The 21,487-nt window shown below is 43.0% G+C and overlaps 1 protein-coding gene across 2 annotated transcripts in view; it reads left to right on the forward strand.

The window, feature by feature from the left end:
- Positions 1-21,487, forward strand: part of LOXHD1 (lipoxygenase homology PLAT domains 1) — a 143,609-nt gene that overhangs the window by 49,298 nt on the left and 72,824 nt on the right. Inside the window, exons 10-18 of one of the 2 annotated variants that reach the window (XM_009923972.2) lie at positions 1,051-1,211; positions 2,220-2,306; positions 4,660-4,795; positions 6,542-6,696; positions 9,880-10,040; positions 17,010-17,086; positions 17,940-18,136; positions 18,470-18,662; positions 19,491-19,651. In XM_009923972.2, coding sequence (XP_009922274.2) covers positions 1,051-1,211; positions 2,220-2,306; positions 4,660-4,795; positions 6,542-6,696; positions 9,880-10,040; positions 17,010-17,086; positions 17,940-18,136; positions 18,470-18,662; positions 19,491-19,651 — 1,328 coding nt within the window. Of the gene's footprint in view, positions 1-1,050; positions 1,212-2,219; positions 2,307-4,659; positions 4,796-6,541; positions 6,697-9,879; positions 10,041-17,009; positions 17,087-17,939; positions 18,137-18,167; positions 18,663-19,490; positions 19,652-21,487 lie in introns of those variants that run through there. The other variant, XM_069774821.1, reaches the window with a different exon arrangement.

A 21,487-nucleotide genomic window follows, 5' to 3' on the forward strand; every position in this document is an offset into this window, starting at 1 on the left:
AAAGGGTTAGCAATTCTTTCATTAGGGTTTGTTAATAATTCAGCTGATGTCTGAGTCAGGAAAGAAGCCTGTTCCCTCTTCTGTAGGTGCTGCAAGGCCTGCAGAAGTGAAACACATTATTATCAATAAAGAATGCAGATGAGGGGCTCTTTGGAGGAAATAATGTCACCTTTATATATGCAACAATCCTCTGTTACGAAAACCAATGTAAAGTTCCTGCAGGTGGACTGCTCTTACAGTTAAAATGTTGGGTGAAGACTTAAGAGAGAAAAATTTTGTAGCTTTGCCACGATCTTTGGGCATGTCATTTACAAGTGCTAACTGAAGTCAGGTGGGATTTAGGCATTTAAATAATTTAAAAACTTTTGAAATATATCTTTACATTGCTCTGAGCATGTTTGCCCCACATGATGCAGCCTGGCTAGAGATACCTGAACGGACCCCGAGCCAGCCTGTCCTGCAGAAGGCATATCTGGGTTAATTGGTCCAGTCTCAGGAAGGCTCATTAGCTCAGAATGAAGTGATACATGGCTGTATCCGTACTCCTCCTTGTTCCAGACACAGATCATCTGGAGCAAGTTTTAGGAGCTACCTGGAGCTGCACTGCACCATACAAAAGTAACTGGAGACTCTTTCTCATTGACAAAAAGAAAGCTGACAGTATTCTCCTGGTTTTAAAATGGTCTTTGAAGCTAGAGTTGTAGGTGTTGGAGAGGTATACTGAAACTGCAGAGACGGAGCACGTGCCTGGATTGCCCTGTTAGTAATGTATGACATAGAAGAATATCGCTTACCTGGAAAGTGGTGATTTATGGGTTTTCTCATTTTATTTTAAATGAAAACACAGATTTATATTTCCAGGCAATCTCATTTCTGTATGTCATGTAGCAGCTGATTATGTTTGTGCAGAAAAGCATAAAGTGTCCTGGTGTTCTTTCATATCATCCTGCCCTCTCTACCACCCAGCGGAAAGAATGAGAAATATGTTTTTTACCAGGACACCTGTAAAAATTACTTTTTAAACAAGATATCTTGAACCTTTCTTTGCAGAAAGCCCCTGGTCTCTGTGGATCTGGACAAGTGACATTAAGAACGCAGGGACAGATGCCACCATCTTCTTCCAGATTTATGGAGACAAGGGGAAGTCAGATGAGATGAAGCTGGACAACAATTCAGACAACTTTGAAACTGGGCAGACTGACAAGTTCATGGTATGAATCTTGTGCAAGTAGTAAATTTGGCTTGGTATCATTTTCCAGGGCATTAGCTTCAACCCTGCACAGAAAATCATCGGCATGAGGTCTTTATCTCAGTAGATCCTTCTGAAGTGGAGGTGAAGTCATGCAGTTTGGTGGTGATGCAAATGATTTCCCCACCTATGGATATGGTTTGTCTTCTCCAAACAGGGCTCAGGCTGGGGTTCCCGGGTGCTCAGGTGATGACGAATTCAAGTCATAGTGGTACTAAGTACCACATCTCCTCTGTGGCTCCTGAAGCAGATAGTGTCCCCCTCAGGCACAGTCCCACTCATGTCACAGACTGCTCCACCCATTTAGACCATGCCTTTCTAAAGCTAATAACGGATCTGTTTTTCCTCCAGTGCCTAATTGGTCATTAGCTATTTACAGGAAAATTAGCAGTAGTGTTTCTTCACCTCGGTGATCCCGTCTTCAGCATCCTTGGACGTGAGCCTCCATGAATGTTTGGGACTGAGCTCAACAGCATGTTGAGTTTGGAGGCTGGGGAGGGTCTTGTGTTTAAGAACAAATATGTTTAAAAGTTAAATGGGGACTGGTCAGAGAAAAATTGAGAAACGGAGGATTTCAATGCATGGCTGGAGCCAAAACATTTACCCCCTTTGCACCAGCAGCCGTAGATGCCTTCTGGAGGAAGCATGGCTGTGCTTTGCAAACCCTGTTTGGGAAAGAGCTGAAGCTTGAGAACTGGTCTTAGTTCTTACTGGAAAGAGTGGTTTCAAGGAGCTCTCTTTATCAAAAGTGCATGGATTCATCTTATATGTTCTCATCTCCTGAAAAGAGAGGCATCAAGCTATCTTTGCAGGGTAGGGTTTATTACTTTTAAAGAACATAAGGTTTTTTTTACTTTAGTTTTTGACTTCTCTCTGATGTGGCTCTTTAAAGATGTTCAGAGGTGTCCTTTGTGTGCATGCTTTGCTGACTTACAGAAATGGATAATGCACTTTTTCCCCCCATCTATAGATCGAGCTCCCTGATCTGGGCACATTTTATAAGCTTCGGATATGGCACGAGAAAAGAAATCCCTTTGCTGGCTGGCATCTGAATAAGGTGAGGGGACTGCAAGGGAAGGTAGACCTGAAAAGCCAACTTGGTCACAGAGGTCTGCACTGCCAGTCCTGGGTCACCATGTTCCCCAGCTGACAGCTGAGTTCGATGGTGCTGGCTGAGGAGTGGAAGTGGAAATCCTGCACGAAAATGGGACGTGAAAGACAGCACATCGTAGTGTTTGCAAAAACATGTGCGGAGAGAAGGATTCATTGCGTGGTTTTTGGAGGAAATTCCTTCTCCTTCCCGCCCCTCTCAATTCAGGGAAATGAGAGCAATGGGAAATGGCAGCTCCCAACAGCCCAGATCGATGGTGAAAATCACGTTTCCCCATCCTTCCAGTGTCAGACCACTGTAGTCCCCCCTCGCTGCTGCCAGGGTCTTTTTCCCTTGCTCTTCAGAAAGCTTCCTACTCTTAAACATCATTAGTGTACAGAGAGGCAAACCTGCTCCTTCTGTGGCCTATTTAGGCTGGTCATAACGAAAACCTGATTACGGCAGAGACCTATTGTACGGTGGAGCGTAACCTGTCCTGAAGCTCTGACAGCCCCATTGCAGGAGGTGGACGCTTGCAAACTGGAGGAGCCCGTGGAGACTGTGCAGAAGAGAGCAGCCCTATGCTGTTCGGGAAATAAAAAGGGTGATCAGCTTGATCTTCAGTCATATCCTTTGTTCCACCAGCAATGATTACTGTGCTGTCAGCCCTCACCAGAGTCTGCAAGGCAGCGAGTTCATCTCTAAGCTTCACCCATACTCCTGCAGAGGTTGGAAGACATCCTCTGCACTTAACAAAACATACACTTTGCTCTGCAGCCATAAATAACCGTGATGATAAATCACAATTTACCGCTTAGAGATTTTTCTTGCGTGCCTATAATGTGCTTTGACAGATCCTGCTCTCCTGCATTGTCAGGGAGATGCGAAAGCATACGCAGCCAAACACCTCTTCGGTGGGGAGAGGGCATCAAATGCTGCTGTGTTCACCATATGGTGGCACAAGGTGTCTGGCTGTGGTCTTTATCAAAAAGAAAGCACTGGTCAGAATTTGGGTCACTGCAATCGTCACTATTAGTTTGTTCAGAGGTGATGAGCGAGAATGCTTAGACCTTCCATAGCTATACATTTCCCTGGGGTGTTCTCTTTTTCTGCACAGTGATTGTGTTCAGGGAGGACAAGAGGGATCTGACAGTGTGTCTAGGACTCGCTTTGGGCCAAACTGTCTAAGCAAACCTGATGAAGATGCATGAAATCAATCTGCCCGTATACAGCCAGTCTGATGCTTTCTGGATGCATCAGGCTCATGGCACATGAATCCCATCACTTGTGCATCCATTTTAGCATCCAGGAACTTAGATGAAGCCTTAATGATGTTTTTCCAGTCCTCACACGTTTCATGCCAGGCTTGCTTCATATCAGGGCAGGCTTCCATTTTCTGTTAGAAGAACACAAGAACAGCCATGCTGGTCAGGCCAAAAGTCCATCTAGCCCAATATCCTCTCTCCTGTGTCACATAAGTGAATGATTAGAGAACAGTAAGAAAAGGACAAGCATTTATGATACTTCCCCCTAAGCAGTTTTCAACTGCTTCCAGCTGGGGACTTACTTCCTGAAAAGATCTACTAAATACAAAGCATTTAGTAGGTTTCTCTTCCATTTATTTGTTCAAAAGTTCCAGTCTCCCCTTGAACATTTCAACTTTTAGCAACCATAATAGCTTCTGGCAAGGACTGCACAGGTTGATTGTGTCCTTTTGTTTGCTTTGAAATTCACTCTACAAGCATCATTTGATGCCCTGTATTTCTTGTAGCAGAAGAGTGAATAGTTGACCCCCTCTCTGCCTTCTTCATGCCACCTGTGCTTTTGTAGACCTTCTTCATACCGTCCCTTCACTTTCATTGCCAGCCATCTGCAGAGCCCTACCTTATTTGCTCGTTACTTCTTTGGAAGCTACTGCAGGTCTTCACTCATGCTTGCTGCCATTTTCTGGGTGTTTTCTCAATGTGCCGCGCACTGATTTTGAGCCGCGAGAACCAGCAGTGCAAGCGCCATCCGCAATTTGCTCTGTGGATTTATACAGTGGCATATGATGAGCAATTACTAAGAGCCACAGTATCCATCAAAACTTTTACAACACCATGGATTGATTGGAGAAAGGAGGAACGAAAAGCCGTCAGCTATGACAGACTTTGCTCCATGCATCACTGCGGTGCACGAGTCGGAATGACGGTCTCGTTATTAATGTGTGTTATTTCTCAGCTGCTACCTACTCTTGCTTCCCAGGCAAAAACCTGTCAAGAGCTTGTTGCTTTTTTGTCTTTAAGCCTCTGAACTCACGCAGTGTTTTGGTTTAATGAAGGTAACTCTGCTGAAAACGCTGACAAAAGAAAAATACTCATTCAACTGCGGCCGCTGGCTAGATATAAATGAAGACGACAATGAGATTGTGCGGGAGCTCCCTGCGGAGGGATCTCTAGTGACTGAAGTCATGCCAGGTGAGAGCCACAGGCTCCGTGCTTAGGACCTGAATAGAAAGAAACCCTCTTTGTGTAAAAGGGATGCACAGGCAGACCGATGCAATTCAATTAGCTGCTCTTTCTGGCACTTTCTCTCTGCAGTATTTTTCTGTGTGCATCATTAGCTGCATGAAGCGTCAGAAATCTCAGGCTTTTATTCTAAGCAGATTCTTCTGTGGTGGGAGATGGGAGACATCTGGTCACAGCACAGTTGTTTCCAGAGCTATATATTTTTTTTTTTCAAAGTTGTATTTTTTCCAGTCTCCCTTAAAATGTGAAACGCCAGGTTTGAAGAGATGTTCATGGAAAGCAAGCTTAGCTGAAACGCAATCTAAAATTTAAAAATCATTTTTGGGCTTTAAAGTTTTATTTAATTATATGGACATTTATGCAGCTATATGTATAAATGCATAGGAAGTTGTACAGAACAGTTGTGCAGAAGAGTAGGCACCTTTCAGTACGTGTGAGTAATCTGAACTATTTATTGGGTTAACTATGCTTGAACTGGAGATTTAATTAAGGAAAGCTGCAGAACTTTGTGTTGGCTTCCTCAAGTGGTCACTTCTGTCTTGACCTTGTGTCACAGGGACTAAATGTACTTGGAGGGAGAATTTTGGAGAGCAATATCTCAAGGTGGCCATTGGGATTTCTCTTATTTCCACCAAAGCACCCAATGGGGCTCCACGCTCCATAGACCGTGAATCCCATGTTTTCTGAAATTTCCGACGAACTCAGTGATCTGCATGCAGCCGAGCAGTTCCTCAGAAGAGGAAGAGTAATTGTAATTGCAGATGTTATTAAAATGTAAATAAACCTGGTTTTGAGATGTATTTTTAATCAACTGTGGAGAGGGCTGCTTGAGTTCAAATGCAGGCACTTTCCCGTGAGGAGCTGTTGTGTTGAGGAGAGGCGAGACGCGGCACCCGCGTGTTGGGCTTGCAGGCAGGTTTTGGAGGGAGGGTGGGAGCATCGCTTCTTGCCTCTTCCCGATGTTGGAGATAAAATCTCTCTCTCTCTCTCTCTCTCGTCTGTGGGCTGGTTCTTCGTTGTGAAATTTTTTCTGGAAATCCTTCACCCGAAGGGATGGGAGGGCAGAGATGAGGGCAGGGTGGGGGCGAGGAAGGCGGCAGCTCAAAATCCATCCAGTAAAATCCTAATTAAAGATCTCAAGGGTGACAAAGAGGCAAGACACAATCCAACCTCCTGCACTATGAGGGTCTTGAGGCAAGGGGGCCAACTGGGCTTGTCCTGCCCCATAAAGCCAGAAGAGCCCGTTCCTCAGGTCCTTGGGTGCTCAGCCCTTTTTAACAACTTTTGTCTGCTTGCCATGCCCCTGGATGCTGAAAATTATGTTTTCCCCAAACATGTTGTTACAAGCTCCCCCATCACCAGAACCCCCTCGGAAGGCAGGAGGGAAGGTAGGAGGGCTGGGGCCCCGAGGATGCTGTGCACTCCAATTCACGAGGTTTTACCTGAAGGGGACAGCATTTTTGTGTTCTTCTTTGGAGGGGTTTTATGGGTTTCCTTAACATTTCAAGCTTTCCTATTTTGGCTTTTTTCTTTTCCTAGTGATAGCATGGAAGTGTAAAAGTCAATACATCAGCAGAAGTACCAACTGGAAGTATGAACACTTAAAATTAATTGTCAGTCTGTGGAAAATGCAGTAAATTTAAATGGCAATTAATGGTGTTGCTGAAATTGTCTTATTAATTTATGTCTCCACAGTGATAAAATACCGGGTGACGGTTTGCACTGGGACGGTAAGTGGGAGCGGCACAGATGCCAATGTCTTTGTCTGCCTCATCGGCCACCAGGGAGACACGGGAGAGCGCGTTCTCTACAACTGCATCAACACTGTCAATAAATTTGAAAAAGGCAACGTAAGTTCACACAGCAGCTCCTTAAGACAGGTTTTAAAGTGTGTGATGGTGTTTATTTTTTTTTTGAGATGTGTATTTATAAAGTTGGCTGGTTTCCTTGCCAGTTTGGGCTAGGGCAGTAGGGAGAAATAAATCATGTCCACAGAGCATCATAACAGGTTGCAGTTGGAGAGAAATTTAGGTCAGGGACGGTGTGCCCATGCTTGGCATTGGTACGTTCATAAAAGCGTCTCCTGGTTTGCTCCCCAGCTAAGTACTGACTGTTGAAATTGCATCTTCAGATTTGGGAAGACTTCTGGGAAATCTGTCCATCTTCCAAGAACAAGAGGGAGCCTTTCCCCCTCCATCCATGGCAAAAAGGAATAGCTCCTGGGGCAAAGGAAGAAAAAAGTATCTTATTTAATGTGAAAATCAGAACAAAAAGCCTAACACGTTTCCTTTATATTTCCTCCAGTCTCCCCTCAACCATGCTGCACTCAATTTTTGTGTCTTATTTTCAGTCCGGTTTTCAATATGTTTTTGTACGGCCTGAACTGAAGACAGAGCTTGTTCCCTGGAAAGCTGGAGATAATGAAGAGGTCAAACTGTAGTTAAAGCCCTTGCAGCATTAACAAGCAAATAGTGTGCTGATCTGATCTGTGGGGTCAACCTACTTAATACGTATTCAATTATGAGGCACATTTTGGATCTCTAGGGTCCAACTTAGACTGTTAAAATGTAATCAGTATCTCCTGGAGGAGATTTTGAGAATCTGATCGCAGAACTCTGAAGATTTCCTATCATTTGTGTCATTATTTGACTGAAGATTTGGAATGGAAAGAAAATGGGGATAAAAGGAGGTCAAGTTTTCAAAATTGACCATTGAATTTAGGGTTCTGAAATATGCATTAACATGTTGGATTTCCTGTTGAGTGTCCAGAATTTCCAATTCTTCACTGAAATCACTGAGGTTTTTAGACCTTAAAAGAACTTTCATCAAGGTTTTCTTGTCCCTGTAAGACCTGTCTGTGGAAAGATGTGGCATTTACCTAGTGTGAAAGTTCATTCTGCTTCTAAATGATATAAAAGTTTGCAGACATGGATGTTGCAAACATCATATTTTTGCCAATGCACTTACATTATAGTTTTTTATTTTTAAAAGGTAGGTCCAAGCTGTAAAGGACAGCATTTTGTCACTTGGTGAAGTCTACTTTTGTCAAAATGGTAGCAAAATGAGTCATGTTTTGGTGGTGAAGACTGTTTCAATTAAGTTCCAAAGAAAGATTCTTGGTTCACAGAAGATACAAATATTTTTAAACACAAATGATGATTATTTTATTTTTGCTCCCCAAAATGAGTTATAGGGTAACTTGTATGAAGCGGGGGAAAAAAAAAAAAAAAAGGAAAAATAATTTTGGAAGTCATTTCATGTGATTAATAGTATCCAGATGATATAAACAAAACTGGAACCTATTAATGGAAAAATGCTCTCTTGGCACAAGGAGCTGAAAGCTGGTGAACAAGTTGGAAGCTGTTTAAGGATTAATCCTGACAAACTTAGAGCTCATATATTCAAGACTGAATGAGTATTTCTACACTGATTAGCTCAGATACCCTGTTAAAAAGAAATGTAGCTAAGTCGGTGCGGTCTCTAATCTACAGCCACTTAAACCAATAGTACCTTGATTACCAATTTAGCTTGAAAAGTTTGCTTGCAGATGCAAACTAATAGCCTGTGTAGAAGGTAAAATTTAAAGATGCCTCTAAATTAGGTGTTTGCCCTGCTGTGGTTCCAGATAGTTACTTACTCATTAATTTATATCAGCCATTAATAAGTAAGATGAACATCAGGCCTAATGAATTAGACTTCATTGGCTTAGACCGACTCAGTGAGGTTTTGATAACTTAAATCCCCAATTCAGCAGTTTGAGTATGTAAGTAACACTTGTTCGTGTACATAAGCTAATCATTAACACTTAAAATAGTGGTAATCTGTTTAGTGGTCTTTATTTTAAAGGTCAGATCAGAGTCCTGAATGATGGAAAAAATACGATCGTTTTAACAAATTTAAATATTTAAAAAAATACTGCCTTGCCACCACGCTTTCTGGGAGCTAGCTGGATATATGCTACCACCATATGTGTTTCATGGGCTTTGGGGTGATGAAGACTGAACGAATCGCGGTGTTTGGTTAGCTTTCTCTTACCTAGTGAGACATCTCAGCCAGACGGTACCCACAGCAGTCATGTCTGTTTGTTGGGCTATATGCTTCCCATATGCTCTGTGTTTACACCCAGGATTTACCATACATGTGTGTGTATCTGTACAGGTAATGTAGATACTTGTCTGGCCTGATTCCCGGAGGAGTAACTCATTCTTTTAATACACCTCTTTTCCTTCAGCCATTGGGAGCTGCTGCTCCCAATATGCTCTTGGGTAACAGAGCTCTGGTCTTGAGGGGCCATCACTTTGGCTAATCTGTAGGTGTGCAGCAGGTACACCCACCCTGATAGAGAGTGAAATTTCTTGGCAGTAGGTTGGTGATTTGAGTCCTTTTCCAGAGGGGGGGAAAAAAAAAAAAAAAAAAGAAGACATAAATTCATGTTTCTTGTGGGGTATTAAGGGTATTTAGCTGCTGGGTTGGGTTCACACCAAATTCTGAACACAACTCATGGAGCAGCTGGAAATGCCCCTGTGCAGCCATGCTCAACGCTTGCATGGGAGGAAATGGCTGGGGTTCAATTCTGCTCAGTAGTCCGTGTCGTCTGAATTTAACCTTAGGTAAAGTCTCTGAACTGTACTTCTAGATACCTCTGTGGATTTGGTCTGAAGTGACCTGCCCCAGATTTCCCAGAAAGCTGGTATCTGAGAAAGGGCTTGAACTTGGATTTCCTGCCTCTCCATCTGAACTTCTTAATAGTGAAATTACTTTTTTTTTTACAGTTGTGGAGGGCATGCAATGACGTGGGAGACTTAAAATGCTGGCAGATCGTATATTTGTAAATCTGATGTTATACATCTAGCACAAATATTGAGGCTTTCATTCTTTGGTAAATTAATTTGTACTTTCTCCTTCATCTTGTGAAGAATTATCTTGCAGCATGCTGATGATGTTGGTTTGACTGCAACAATAAATTTGGTTGGTTGGTTTGTTTGTTTTTAAGGAGAAATATTGCCTTACCTTTTTTCTTCTCCTTCTCAAAGGCTGATGAATTCTTCGTCGAAGCAGTAACGCTGAAGCAGGTGAGGAGGGTGAGGATAGGGCATGATGGCAAAGGAGGAAGCAGTGGCTGGTACCTTGCCAAAGTGATAGTGAGGGAAGAAGGACAGCCAGAAAGTGAGGCTGTGGAATTCCCCTGCTACAGGTACTGGAAACAATGCTTGCAATTTATGCCTCCATCTATGCATTTGCCAGACTTTGAAGAGTCTAGCTGTTGTTTCAAGACTGGAATTTTCTGAGCACAGCTTAATCCTTTTTTATTTGTTCATTCATTTAGCTTTGCTAAGCCTGAAAGCAAAGAGTGTGGATTGGGAGGTTTAAGATATGGTTAACTCCCCTTACAGCAATCTGAATTGTGAACTTCTCAGCAATTAGCTCAGCGATACAGAGAATTTCCAAAAGTTAAAATGCAACCTTCCAGTACCACATCCAGTGTCACTGCAATTGCCTGCTGCAGAAACACACTCTGTAATCTGCTGCAATCTGCTAGTTTAATTGCATGCGTGGGATGAGGTTCTGGTCCCTCACATGCACATCCCATCTTTCCAGGAGCAATGGGATGCTATTTTTGTGTTGGGAGAATGCAAAATTGTTATGCTGCCATTTCGAGAGCTCCTTGCATGAAGGGAAAAGCATACCATGCAGACAGAGACAGCGGTAGAGCAGAGGGCTGTAACTTACCCCTCTGGGTGAGTTATAAATGTATTCTTCTCTTTCCTGGACAATCAAGTGGCCAAAAGAAATGTGCTGTACTGAGGCTACCCGTGGGGAACGAGATGCACCATCTGTCCTGGCACTAACTGGGGTCTGCCTCAACATTGCAGCACAAACTGGAGAGAACTGGGTGAAAACATGAGAGATTACCTTCAGTGTAGTTCAGTGTCCTGTAAAGTCCCACTTGCCCTCTCAGGATGTCCACCCTGTAGGATGGAAGTTCACTGAGCTCCACTTAACAACATCAAGGACCTGTTCTAAAAAGTCATCTCCTGGGGGACAAGTGGAATTGTAAAACGCAAACACAATTATTTTTAATTTGCAAACAAAGGTAAAACTGCTAAGCTGATTACTTGTCTTCTTGTCACTGTAAATCAAGAAGAACTCCACTGTAATGAGGAGAGTCAGCCAAATACAAAACAGGAGCCAGCCCCAGCCTCTCTGCATTGCTAAAGCCACGTCACATCAGAGAGCAAACTCACCGGGGAGACAGCACGGAGCAGCAGATGCAATGTCATCTTGGTTGTGAAAAGTGAGCCAGTCTCTCCCTTTTCAAAGAACAAACCACCATTTTGTCATTGCTGCCTTTTGATACATATTTAACAACCATATGTTTTACTGAGTTAAGCAAGCAAGCTAGACAGGTTTTTACTTGGACATGAAGTATCCACGTGGAGAGCTGTTTTGCTCAGAGCCCTCAGAGATATTTCTGTGTTTAACTGCACCGTGCAGCTGGCTCATTTTAAAGATTTCCTTTTGAATTGCCTACTTACTTGACTGTTTAACTGGGTGTCCTCCCTCAGCTTGGAGTGATGACCCCCTTCCCCTCAGCTTTACACCTGTGGATCAGAAGCATCAGAGTCCACAGGGCATTCCCCTCAGGCCAGGGACTGAAAAAGGAGGGAGAAAGAAAACCCAAGACCTTATCCCCAAAATATTCATGGGGTGCATTCAGGCTTCAAGTGACAAGCGATGGAATTCCACTCTTCTTACCTTTCTTAATGTCTCTTTTTTTCCAAGTGATATCAGTGTTGTTCGTGCGGCTTTATTTGCTGTCCTTGTGCCAGCATTATCTCTTCCTCTCAGATTGAGAAGGTAACATGACTGATCGCCTCCAAACACAGGGACAGCTGCTCCCTCTCGCTATCTTTGGTGCCCGTGTCTCTTGAGAGACTGGGGCATCATCGCAGTATACGGGTGTCGTCATGGATTCTGGAGATATCTGAGGGCGAAGGTGCTCACCCACTGCATCCTCCGTGTGAGGGATAAACATCTCCATGACCTGCAGCGTTTGGATGTTCCCCTCCAGTCCTGTAGGCCAAGGACAGCTTATGTCCTCGCTGCTTTGGCAGGTGCTCAGAGAGGCCGGCTTCATCTGCTGCTTCAGAGCCAAGATGTTGAAGACTTGGCCAAGAAGAGCGGCCTCATTTTAGTGAGCCGACGCAAGCGAGGTTAGTTAGAGACTCCATCGGGGCACACCAGGGAAGCTTCTGTTTCTGCTTGGCCAGTCTGTGGCCAGCCAGGAGACATGCTGATGTTCTCATTGCCTTCATCTCCAAGACCTGATTAACTTCCACTCTAGCACAATGGCATGGTCTGGAGAAAATAACTTCTGCTGCTGTGTCCTTCCTGAAAGCTGCTCCATTGACTTTCTGCCGCTTAGCTGCCGCTGTGAGACAGCTGGAGGACAAAATGCCTTCCAGCAGAAACACATCTCACCTGTGCAGAAAGCCTCATGGGCTTCTTACCTCTGTAAAAACTAGGCTGTACCGGCATGTGGAGAGCAGATATTATAGCAAAGAGCTGGCTAACCAGCTTCCACTGTAACTAATGTCTGCAGGATGTCCTTACAGATCTTCATTGCATATAACTCATTGAAGTCTCTGTTCTTGTTATTTACATATTCATATACAAGGCTATGTTATGTCTTTTAATTTGAAAGCTTTTTTATGACTCTATAGGAACATCTATTACCTAATAGTCACAAGAGCTCTATGAGAAGAACTGTCTTTGCCGTACAAGGGAGCCAGCAGAGATAAAGAGAAGCTAAGTGGATTAATTGTGAGTTTGTGTCAGATTCGGGAAGAGCATCGAGAAATAATGACTCTCAGGCCTGTGCTTTCAGCTCTCGAAACAGCTGGCTGTAAAGGGAATGGCTTGTCGCTCTTCTTAGAGTCAGTGATTTTTAAAGCGGTCATTTGATCGGTGCTTGCAAGAAGTAAATGCAAGTAACTTCTCCAAGTGTTATTTGCAGAATTACTAGTACATCAGTTGGATGCATTGCAGTATTATTCCTCCCTTATGACCACATGACATTATAATATCCATGCTTTTAGGGACTGAACACCGAATCGTTCAGTGGCACAACTGAACAATTTATACCTTACAATACCTGATGTGGTTTAGGTATTGTGATTATGAATACCGCTAGAAAGTTCGAAATGATGGAGTTCACCCTTCCGCCCAGAACTGGAGCCAAAACTTTTTGAAGCTCAGAATTGAGTTCTTCAGATTTCATTTTCTCCTCAAGGCTCTGTGGAAGTCCAGGAACAGGCTAGCTGACATTCCCTAAAATAGCCTATTTTTTATAATATTTATATCCCAGACAGAAATGAATTTTCAATCAAAGTCGTGAGTTCGTGATAGGATAGAATTTTATATGCTATAAATCATTACAGCTCCACTGAAATCCTCAATGATACTTCATTACATTTTTTCCTAAGCATATGGACCGCACCGTCCTAATTTTTCTCCAGCACAAGCATAAGGGAACATCGTTAATTCTCTGAAGAACAACAGACAGACTATGAATGGGATGATGCACTGGGAGACTCCTGTGAAAGAACATTTATTCAATCAAATGCCAAAAGTGTTCATCATACAAAGGATCCAGAGAAACCTCCTTTTGTTGCCTAAAAACATGCTGAAATGTATTTCTATTTTACACATATTTATGTCTATAGGTTATATTCAAAGACACATACAAATACATATGTATCTCTAAATCTAATGTATGTGCTAATCATTCTAATTGCACACAGGCTATCATCTGCTGTATTTGAAACGCTATAGATGATGTCATACCATATTTTTTTCCAGTACTTCCCTGACTCTCTGATCCTCTAGAAGTTATCTCTGAAGTGGCTTTTATGTTATATTTGTGTCTGCTTTGGGTTGTTGGACATACAATATCTCTTTAGAACCAAGTATGTGATACAGGACGTGACTACACCCTTGCAAATCCACGGTGGCATGTGAATTACATGCACTGAAATAGAATAAAAGATTTTGACAGGTCTTTTGTACTGGGAATATGATGGCACTATACTGAAAAATTCTATTTTCTGCAGCCTGATGTGTTTATAATGTGTCAATGCATTTGTGTTCAGTGTAAGACTATAAACCCCTGGTTGCAATCTGCTGCTCAGTGATATGCTATTGGAATTACACTGAAGTAAAATTTGGATATTGCAGCATATGTGCTGAAAGGAATGAACACAGTGGCATTGCTCATCCAAATACTTCCTCTGTCACTAAAATCATTTTCTTGAGAAAATAGTGTTTCTGCCACTTCTGGCTGTTCTCTTGGCTGGAACAAAGTAAGGAGCCTTAAGCCACTTCTGTTGATAAACCTCCCTTTTCCTCCTCCAGTCCAAGACATACTCTTCCTCTTGCCATCAGTAGCTACCAACATTGGTAGAGGGAATTTCTTTATCTAGGAGGTTTTTCCCTTTGGGAAAAGGGTTTCATCCCCTTTTTTGATTCATTTTTCTCCTCTGTCTTCACTGCCGAAGCAGTTAGCATTTGCCGTGCTGCACACAGAGATCTGTTTCTTGTGGGATGTATTTTCATCCTGCCACCTTGGCGCAGAAGCGTTTCACCCAGATTCATCCCACACTTCCCTAAAACATCAGCAATGGTGAAGGTGACAGAAAACAACAGCATGTACGCCGGCAACAGAAACAGCAGCTTGCAGGACACAAAAACCAGCAGCAGGAGAGCAGAAGCGTGTCTATGTTGTGAGCTTCTGCCTTCCTGAAGGCCATGCTTAATTCAGCGGTCATGGGGTGGTGGAGTTCAGGCTCGAATTTTGTAGGTCCTGCCAGTTAACATCCATGTACACAGAAGCACCTTGACTTTTGGGATGATGTGATCCCCTAGCCATTGGATACCTGTCCAAGGACGTGAATCCTGAGCCAGCATCAAGAACTACATGATACAAAGGTACTAAGGACCAGTTCTAACAGGTAAAAAAAATCCCCCAACCCCAAAACATCAATAAAGGCTTCCTTTCTTAAGACAATGTGATGTCTTGGCATGCTCCTCTTCTGTCCTCCTTGCACTCCACCCTTGCTCAGTTCTTGACATCAATTTCATGGTCTTCTCCACAGATTTTTCTGCTCATCTGTCCCCACTATACCTCTCAGCCTCCACTGAGGCATAACACTGCACCCGATGCCCTCACATGGTGTTCATGTGACCATCACACGTTCATGTGTTCATCGCCTTCATGCTGACCCCCTTAGTTTTTAGCCCTTTTTAAGCCACCTGCACATGGCCACCTGCTTTACAGAGTGAAAGGGAAGAATACGGGGTAGACTGCATACCCGGCAACCCACCAAAGCTTAGAGGGGACCTGGGAGTGGACGTGTGTTGTCTTTGTGGTTGGGCTGTATGCACCTCTTCTGCATGGGGACTTTGGTGTTAGTGCTTCTGGGACCGGCCAGCTCTAGCTCACGCTTGGATTTCTCTCCCAGTGCCGGTTTTCTGCATGGTTTCTTTGTGTTCATTGTTTTCTTGTGCATGGGAAGGGAGAGGAGATTAAAAAAGATAACCTTCCTTCAGATGGACGAAACGGAGACCTATCATCCTTGGTTTTCCAAAATACTTAGCTACTTCTTGGCCACCATGGCAAGTCTGCCTGGTCACGACTGTAAGCTGCACTTACTACCAGCGAGATACCATTGGTTTGATCCAGCTCCCAGTGGACGTTTGTTCATGTCCCCAAACCCCTGTTATAAGGGTCGTTTGCTGGTTTCCACGTGTGCTGGCTCATCAGCAAAATCAGAGGTGGAAATTTAAATGGGAATTGAGCTCCCTTCCTTTTTGGCGTGAGGGTCAGCCAAGGAGAAGGCGCGTGGCACGGGGACGTTGCGGGAAGCTTGCAGTACATCTGTGCTGCATGTGTTCGTGCAGAAGCAGTTCTTCTGTGGTCTGGTGTCATTCACATAGCTGTGTGGCTGCCTTCAAAAAGAAACAGTTTCTGGGGATTTGTTTTTCGAGTTCTGGGAATAATTATAGCAAGTTAAATACCCTGCGTGACCTGCCAGAGCTTGCTCCCTTCTCCTTTGTTCACCCCCCGCTGGGTTTAAGCAGTATTTTTAACTGCAAAAGATGTTGCTGCAGATAGCTGCGTACCTGGGAATGATGGGCTTTCTGGGAATTGTGCCTGCTCTCACGATGCTTTGTTCGGGGACTGAAACGGCCCCGGTGCACCGCTGTGGGAAACCTGACCCCAAGCAGATGCTTACAGGAATATCCCGAGTGCTGCAGCAGTCTGGGTTTGAAGTGGAAAGTGAGAAATCTCTGCCAGGGCCCTTGCAGTTGTCGTACAATGGTTGCTTTATGGCGTATGATGGGGTTGGGGTTGTAATTCCTTCATCCCTGAGGCTGAAGGAGCAGCTGTGAAGGTTACCAGACTAGCAGTTGGTTCCCCTCCATTTTCCTTTCAGATTTTTTTCCCTTGAGATCATGCTACATTTTGCTTTGTGCCCAGCTCTTCTTCTTAATTAGTGTAGTTGGATCGTTAGATTAATGTTGAGAAACAAAGGAAATCCTTCCTTTTGCTGGTGCCAGCTGCCTGCACATACTCGGCCCTGAAAATGGGAACAACATAATTCATCCTCTTCATGATGGAGAAAAAAAGGTTATATACTGATCTGTAAGGAAAGGAAAAGTGACGATAAACTAGAGTAAGCAAACACTAAAAAAAAGGGGGGTTTAGTAACTTAGATGCTATAAAGGTTGTAATCAAGGCGGATAGTAATAAAGCCTGCAAGTAGTTCTGGTCAATGAAGGTCGATGCTTTCAAGAGGCTGAGACTGCCCATTTACAGGAATAACTTGTGGCCACGGAGTTTGTGCTTTCCAGACAGATGGACATCACAGCAGATGCTTATCTACTGCGAGCAGGGCTGTCATGATCACTCTTCTTGGAAAAATGGAGGTTTACAGTGTGACTGCCGTAGGGTCTGGTCAAGCTCCTGCAAAGATAACAGAGATACAGAGCCTTGTAAAAATATCTTTTTGACTGTGGTGTGGATTTTTACTATGTGTGGAGCCAGACTAGATTTTGAAAGCTCTAATTATTCAAAGATAACTTACTTCTGTTTGTAAACCAGATGGCTTGACAAAAATGAAGATGATGGTCAGATTGTCCGAGAATTAGTGCCCGCTGGGGAGTCACCAATGCTAAAAAGTGAGTTTAGCTTGGAAAAAAGAAGGTCTGGGTTTGAGCTGTGTATGCATGTATTTACTTGCTTTATTCTACTTAATAATTCATGTCAGTTCACAGTAAATCTACTGGGCTTTTTTTTCCATTCTTATGCAAGAAGCTGCAGTAGGTCACTCGGCGGGGGGGGGGGGGAAATGCCTCTGACCCTTAAATCCTAGTTTAGGAATGGGATTAATCTGCCTAAAAGAGAATAATTGCAACTTTATATATGTAGAAAGAAACTTTTTTTTTTAACATTACAATTTAAGAATTGCTTTCTTGTATAGCTTTCTCTGAAGAATCTTGAATTGCCACTGCTTTAGTGGAGTAAATTCCATTAAATAACATTGTATTCCCAGAAGAAAATCGCCAAAAAGATTACATTGTCCTTTTCTGGAGAACCAGGGCTCCACTACTACAATTTTCTATAGAAAACAGTACTTACAGTGCTTAGATTGAGATGCTTTTTGTTTTGTTGTAGGAAAAAAGTCAAAGCTATTGAATTAAGTTGTAAGTATAAAAGAAATGAAATCACCTCCCTTGCCTAAGCTCATTTTTATGGCTTGGTAATCATCTAACAGTGAGAGGGAGGAGTACAGAATATTTTCTGCTTTTTAGTGTAACTGTTGCATCTCTTATGTTTTGGTGAATAACTCCAAGGTGTGACAGCTTATCCAGTGTGGCCCTAAGATGCTGGATGCAGGAATGGAGGAGCAAAGTCCTTTCTGTGTCTGTAGCTGAAGCCCTCCTCCCCCATATCTGTTTGAAGCCAGTTGCCTGGCTGAGGACTGGAAATGCCACTCATGTGTCTGTGTTTTCTACATTGATCTCACTTTAGATGTCAGTTATCACATCAGCGTGAAGACGGGAGATATCCCCGGTGCCAGCTCAGACTCCAAAGTTTTCATCAAACTCTATGGTGAAAAAGCAGACTCCAGCAAAGAGCCTCTCTTAGTCTCTGATAACGATCTAGGCAATTATTTTGAACGTGGTCGAGTGGATGAGTTTACTCTAGATACGATGGATATTGGGAAGGTAAGAATTAATTGCAGGTGGCTCTGTACTTCGTGCAAGTGTCTGAGTTCAGAATCAATATAATACTCAGGATTGAATGTGGTGTAACAATCTCTGACCTTTACATTCGATATTAAGAAATACATTTTGTACAGACTATTATATCGGCAGTCTAGGGTACATGCTGGAATGTGAAGAGTGTTTGAAGTTTATATTTAAATACATATAAAAATTATTTACATGAATACAGTGGAAGAACAGGGTGCCAGGGGAAGGAGATTTTTATATATTAAGTAAATTCTGTTGTGTTGGGGTTTTTTTCTGCCCTCTTGGTTTTTGTGTGCTTTTTTAAAGATCAGCCGAATACTGATTGGACACGATAACGTGGGTCTCCGGTCTGGCTGGTTCCTGGCCAGTGTCCAGATCACGGTTCCAGTCCAGGGAAGGCAGTACATGTTCCCCTGCAACCGATGGCTCGACAAAGATGAGGCTGATGGCAGGGTGGAGGTGGAGGTCTACCCAAGTGAGATTGTGCCTATTGAGAAATGTGAGATAAAACACATTGAGAAAAGTGTCCTTTTTAATAGCTAGGACTAAATTTGTATTGCTAGCATTTTTAAGGACCGGGTTAGATACCAAAACCAAAAAGCCCCTGTCCCAAAGAGCTTATGTTGGTGAGGAAGGTGCATTGTTCTGCTCTTGTTTTGTTTTCTAAAACAGTTGGGAAAACAAAACAGAGTTTTCCATCTCCATTTCCTGAAATCATATGAAAAATTTGCTGCCTGGGCAGCGTAACACAGCACAAGGTGTTGTGCTTTTTCATTACAATATCTGTGGGTTCTCCTTTTTTCACATTTACCTGCCTTGCTGCCCCGGTCCTGCACCAGCACATGCCCCATCCTGCCTGTATTACCCCATTGCCTGGAAGAGAGAAGCTGTTTGATAAATAAGGACCAAATCCCTACTGGCTATTTGACTTTTATCAGTAGATGCATTTTCTTTTAAGGTCATGGTTAAAATTTGCCTTGGGATCCTGAGAAAGGATGCTGTGTTTTATCACTGCTTTGTGTAACTCCCTTCCTTGTATTATATTAAGGAGATCATTTAACCACTCTGTAGTTAATACTGAAGTGAAATTCCCTTTTAAGGCTCTATTTTGCACCCCTCTGACACTGGCTTAATACTTGTAAAAGGAAAACTATTAGGTTAGTCCTCAGTGAAGAGTTGTGTTATCTCACATTTGGTTTGGATAAGAGCAAATGGTCGGCTGCATGGTCATTTGTTAAGACAAGGTAATTTAATTTTGAGCCTAAGCCCTTGGGAATGTTGCTATCTGAGCTTCTCTGCTGATTTAATTGCTTTATTTTTGGACTAGTGATAAACTATGAGGTGTCTGTAGTTACCGGAGACGTGCGGGCCGCAGGCACCAATGCCAAAGTCTTCATGCAGATTTACGGCGAGACTGGCAAAACTGAATTGATCATCTTAGAAAACAGATCAAACAACTTTGAACGGGGAGCCACAGATATCTTCAAGGTATGATGAAGGCAGTTGTTGCCGCTTCTATGAGGGGAAAAAAGTGATCAGCCAAAACTGAGACATCAACAGAATAATTGGCCCAGTCGTACAACACAATTGACTTTTTAACAAAATTGCCAGGTCTGTTGGTATCTGCTGTCCTCAGTCCATATTTTTGGGAGGTTTTGTGTTTCTTTTGAGAAGTTTTGTGTTTCATGGAGCAACTTTCATCTTCTGAGGAACTGGTAGCAAAGGTGTCGTGGAAGAATATGGTTTAATAGCAGCATTTGTTTACCCTTACTTTCAAAAGGGGGTACTCAGGTTAGATCTCAAAAGACCTTAAACTTCTATTTTGGGCCCAACCACATGTTATTGTCCCTTTTCTTTATCTAGTATCTTTTAGCTTTATACCACAGCGTCCACCCCTCTTTCTAAGCATCACAAGCAGAGTATTTGCAGGGGTGAAAAGCCTCGGACGTAACTCAGGTGTCTATAGCCAGGACCTGGCTAATCCAGCAAGAGGTCCTGGGCCGACAAGGTTGAGCAGCGTGGTTGGGCATCGTGTCCTGAGTGGGGGCTGGCTACGCTGGACCACCATCCTTTTCTGGCTTGCTTGCTTGGGTTTTCTGTCCAGAGAAACCGAGGTCTAGGGGAAAGGAATGGTCTAAGTTCTCGCCTTGGTGTGGGGTTAGAGCAAGGACAAGATGTGCTGGCAGGGCATGCCAGAGCCACATCCTTCTGTATCGGAGTAACCTCAGGAGACACCAGCAACTGGACAGTAAAGCACAGAGTCCAGATGGACGCAGGATTTAAGGCACATCTGTCTCATGTGCTCACAGCACAAGGCTCAGCATGGTGGTGCCTAGATCTCCTAGTGAATTTGCAGTCCCACAGATGCAAGATCCATCTCATCACGGTTAACCACCTACTTGGAGCTAGTCATGGCAACTCCTCTGAATCGTCAAGGCTGGGGTATCCTTCCCGTTGTCACTGGCCAAATGGAGGTGCCTTTATCCACAGCTTTACCACAGTTTTGTAATGTGTATTTTTGAGATCGGTTCACCTCCTCCTGGCTCAGTTTCTTGCTTTATAAAATGGAGCTAGTGATGTTTATCCATTTTTAATGAGTTCTTTGGGATTTAAGATGACTAGCACCTTATAAATGCTTGCTTTTTTAAGACTATAAGTTTAAGATTAGGTTTCACTGATTTTAAAGGAAATAAGCTTTCCAAAATTTATGAGTAAAAGCTATCAGCCAATGTCAGATTTATAATAAAGCCATACGTACAGTGTTCTGTTTACATAACCATGCTTATATCCTCTCTCAGATGTTTATTGCCAGACTTTAAAGTTCTGCCCATTTTCTGTGATTTTTTTTATAAGCACACAAGGCAGAAGCTCTGAAGCATTAATAGACAGATCCTTTATCTTTTCCATGATATGAATATTTACAGAAAGATATGGGCAAGAATAAGATTCTGTGAGCTACATGCTAATAGGAAATGCCATCAGTTATAGACAGGGCATGCAGGATGATTATAGCAAGTCTAAGGATAAAGCGATGTAAGGAAAGACACATTCTTTATGCCAGGACAGCTGGATCAATTTTAGTTTTCTGATAAGCATCTTGTGTGCAATTGATTTTGTTTTAATCTACTATAGAAAAAAATGTTTCTAGACTGAAACCTTATACGCTAAGTTGCCAGATTCCAGCCTGAAGCAAATGTTTGCAAGTTTTATAACATAAACACTGCCTAACAGCATAAGCAATCATCAGAAACAAGTCATTGGTTATTGAAGGATTGCATGGAGTAAAACCTTCTATCCAACTTCATTAAGTAGTAATCCGGCCAA

The sequence above is a fragment of the Haliaeetus albicilla genome, chromosome W (assembly GCF_947461875.1).
Source record: "Haliaeetus albicilla chromosome W, bHalAlb1.1, whole genome shotgun sequence".
NCBI classification, from domain to species: Eukaryota; Metazoa; Chordata; class Aves; order Accipitriformes; family Accipitridae; genus Haliaeetus; species Haliaeetus albicilla.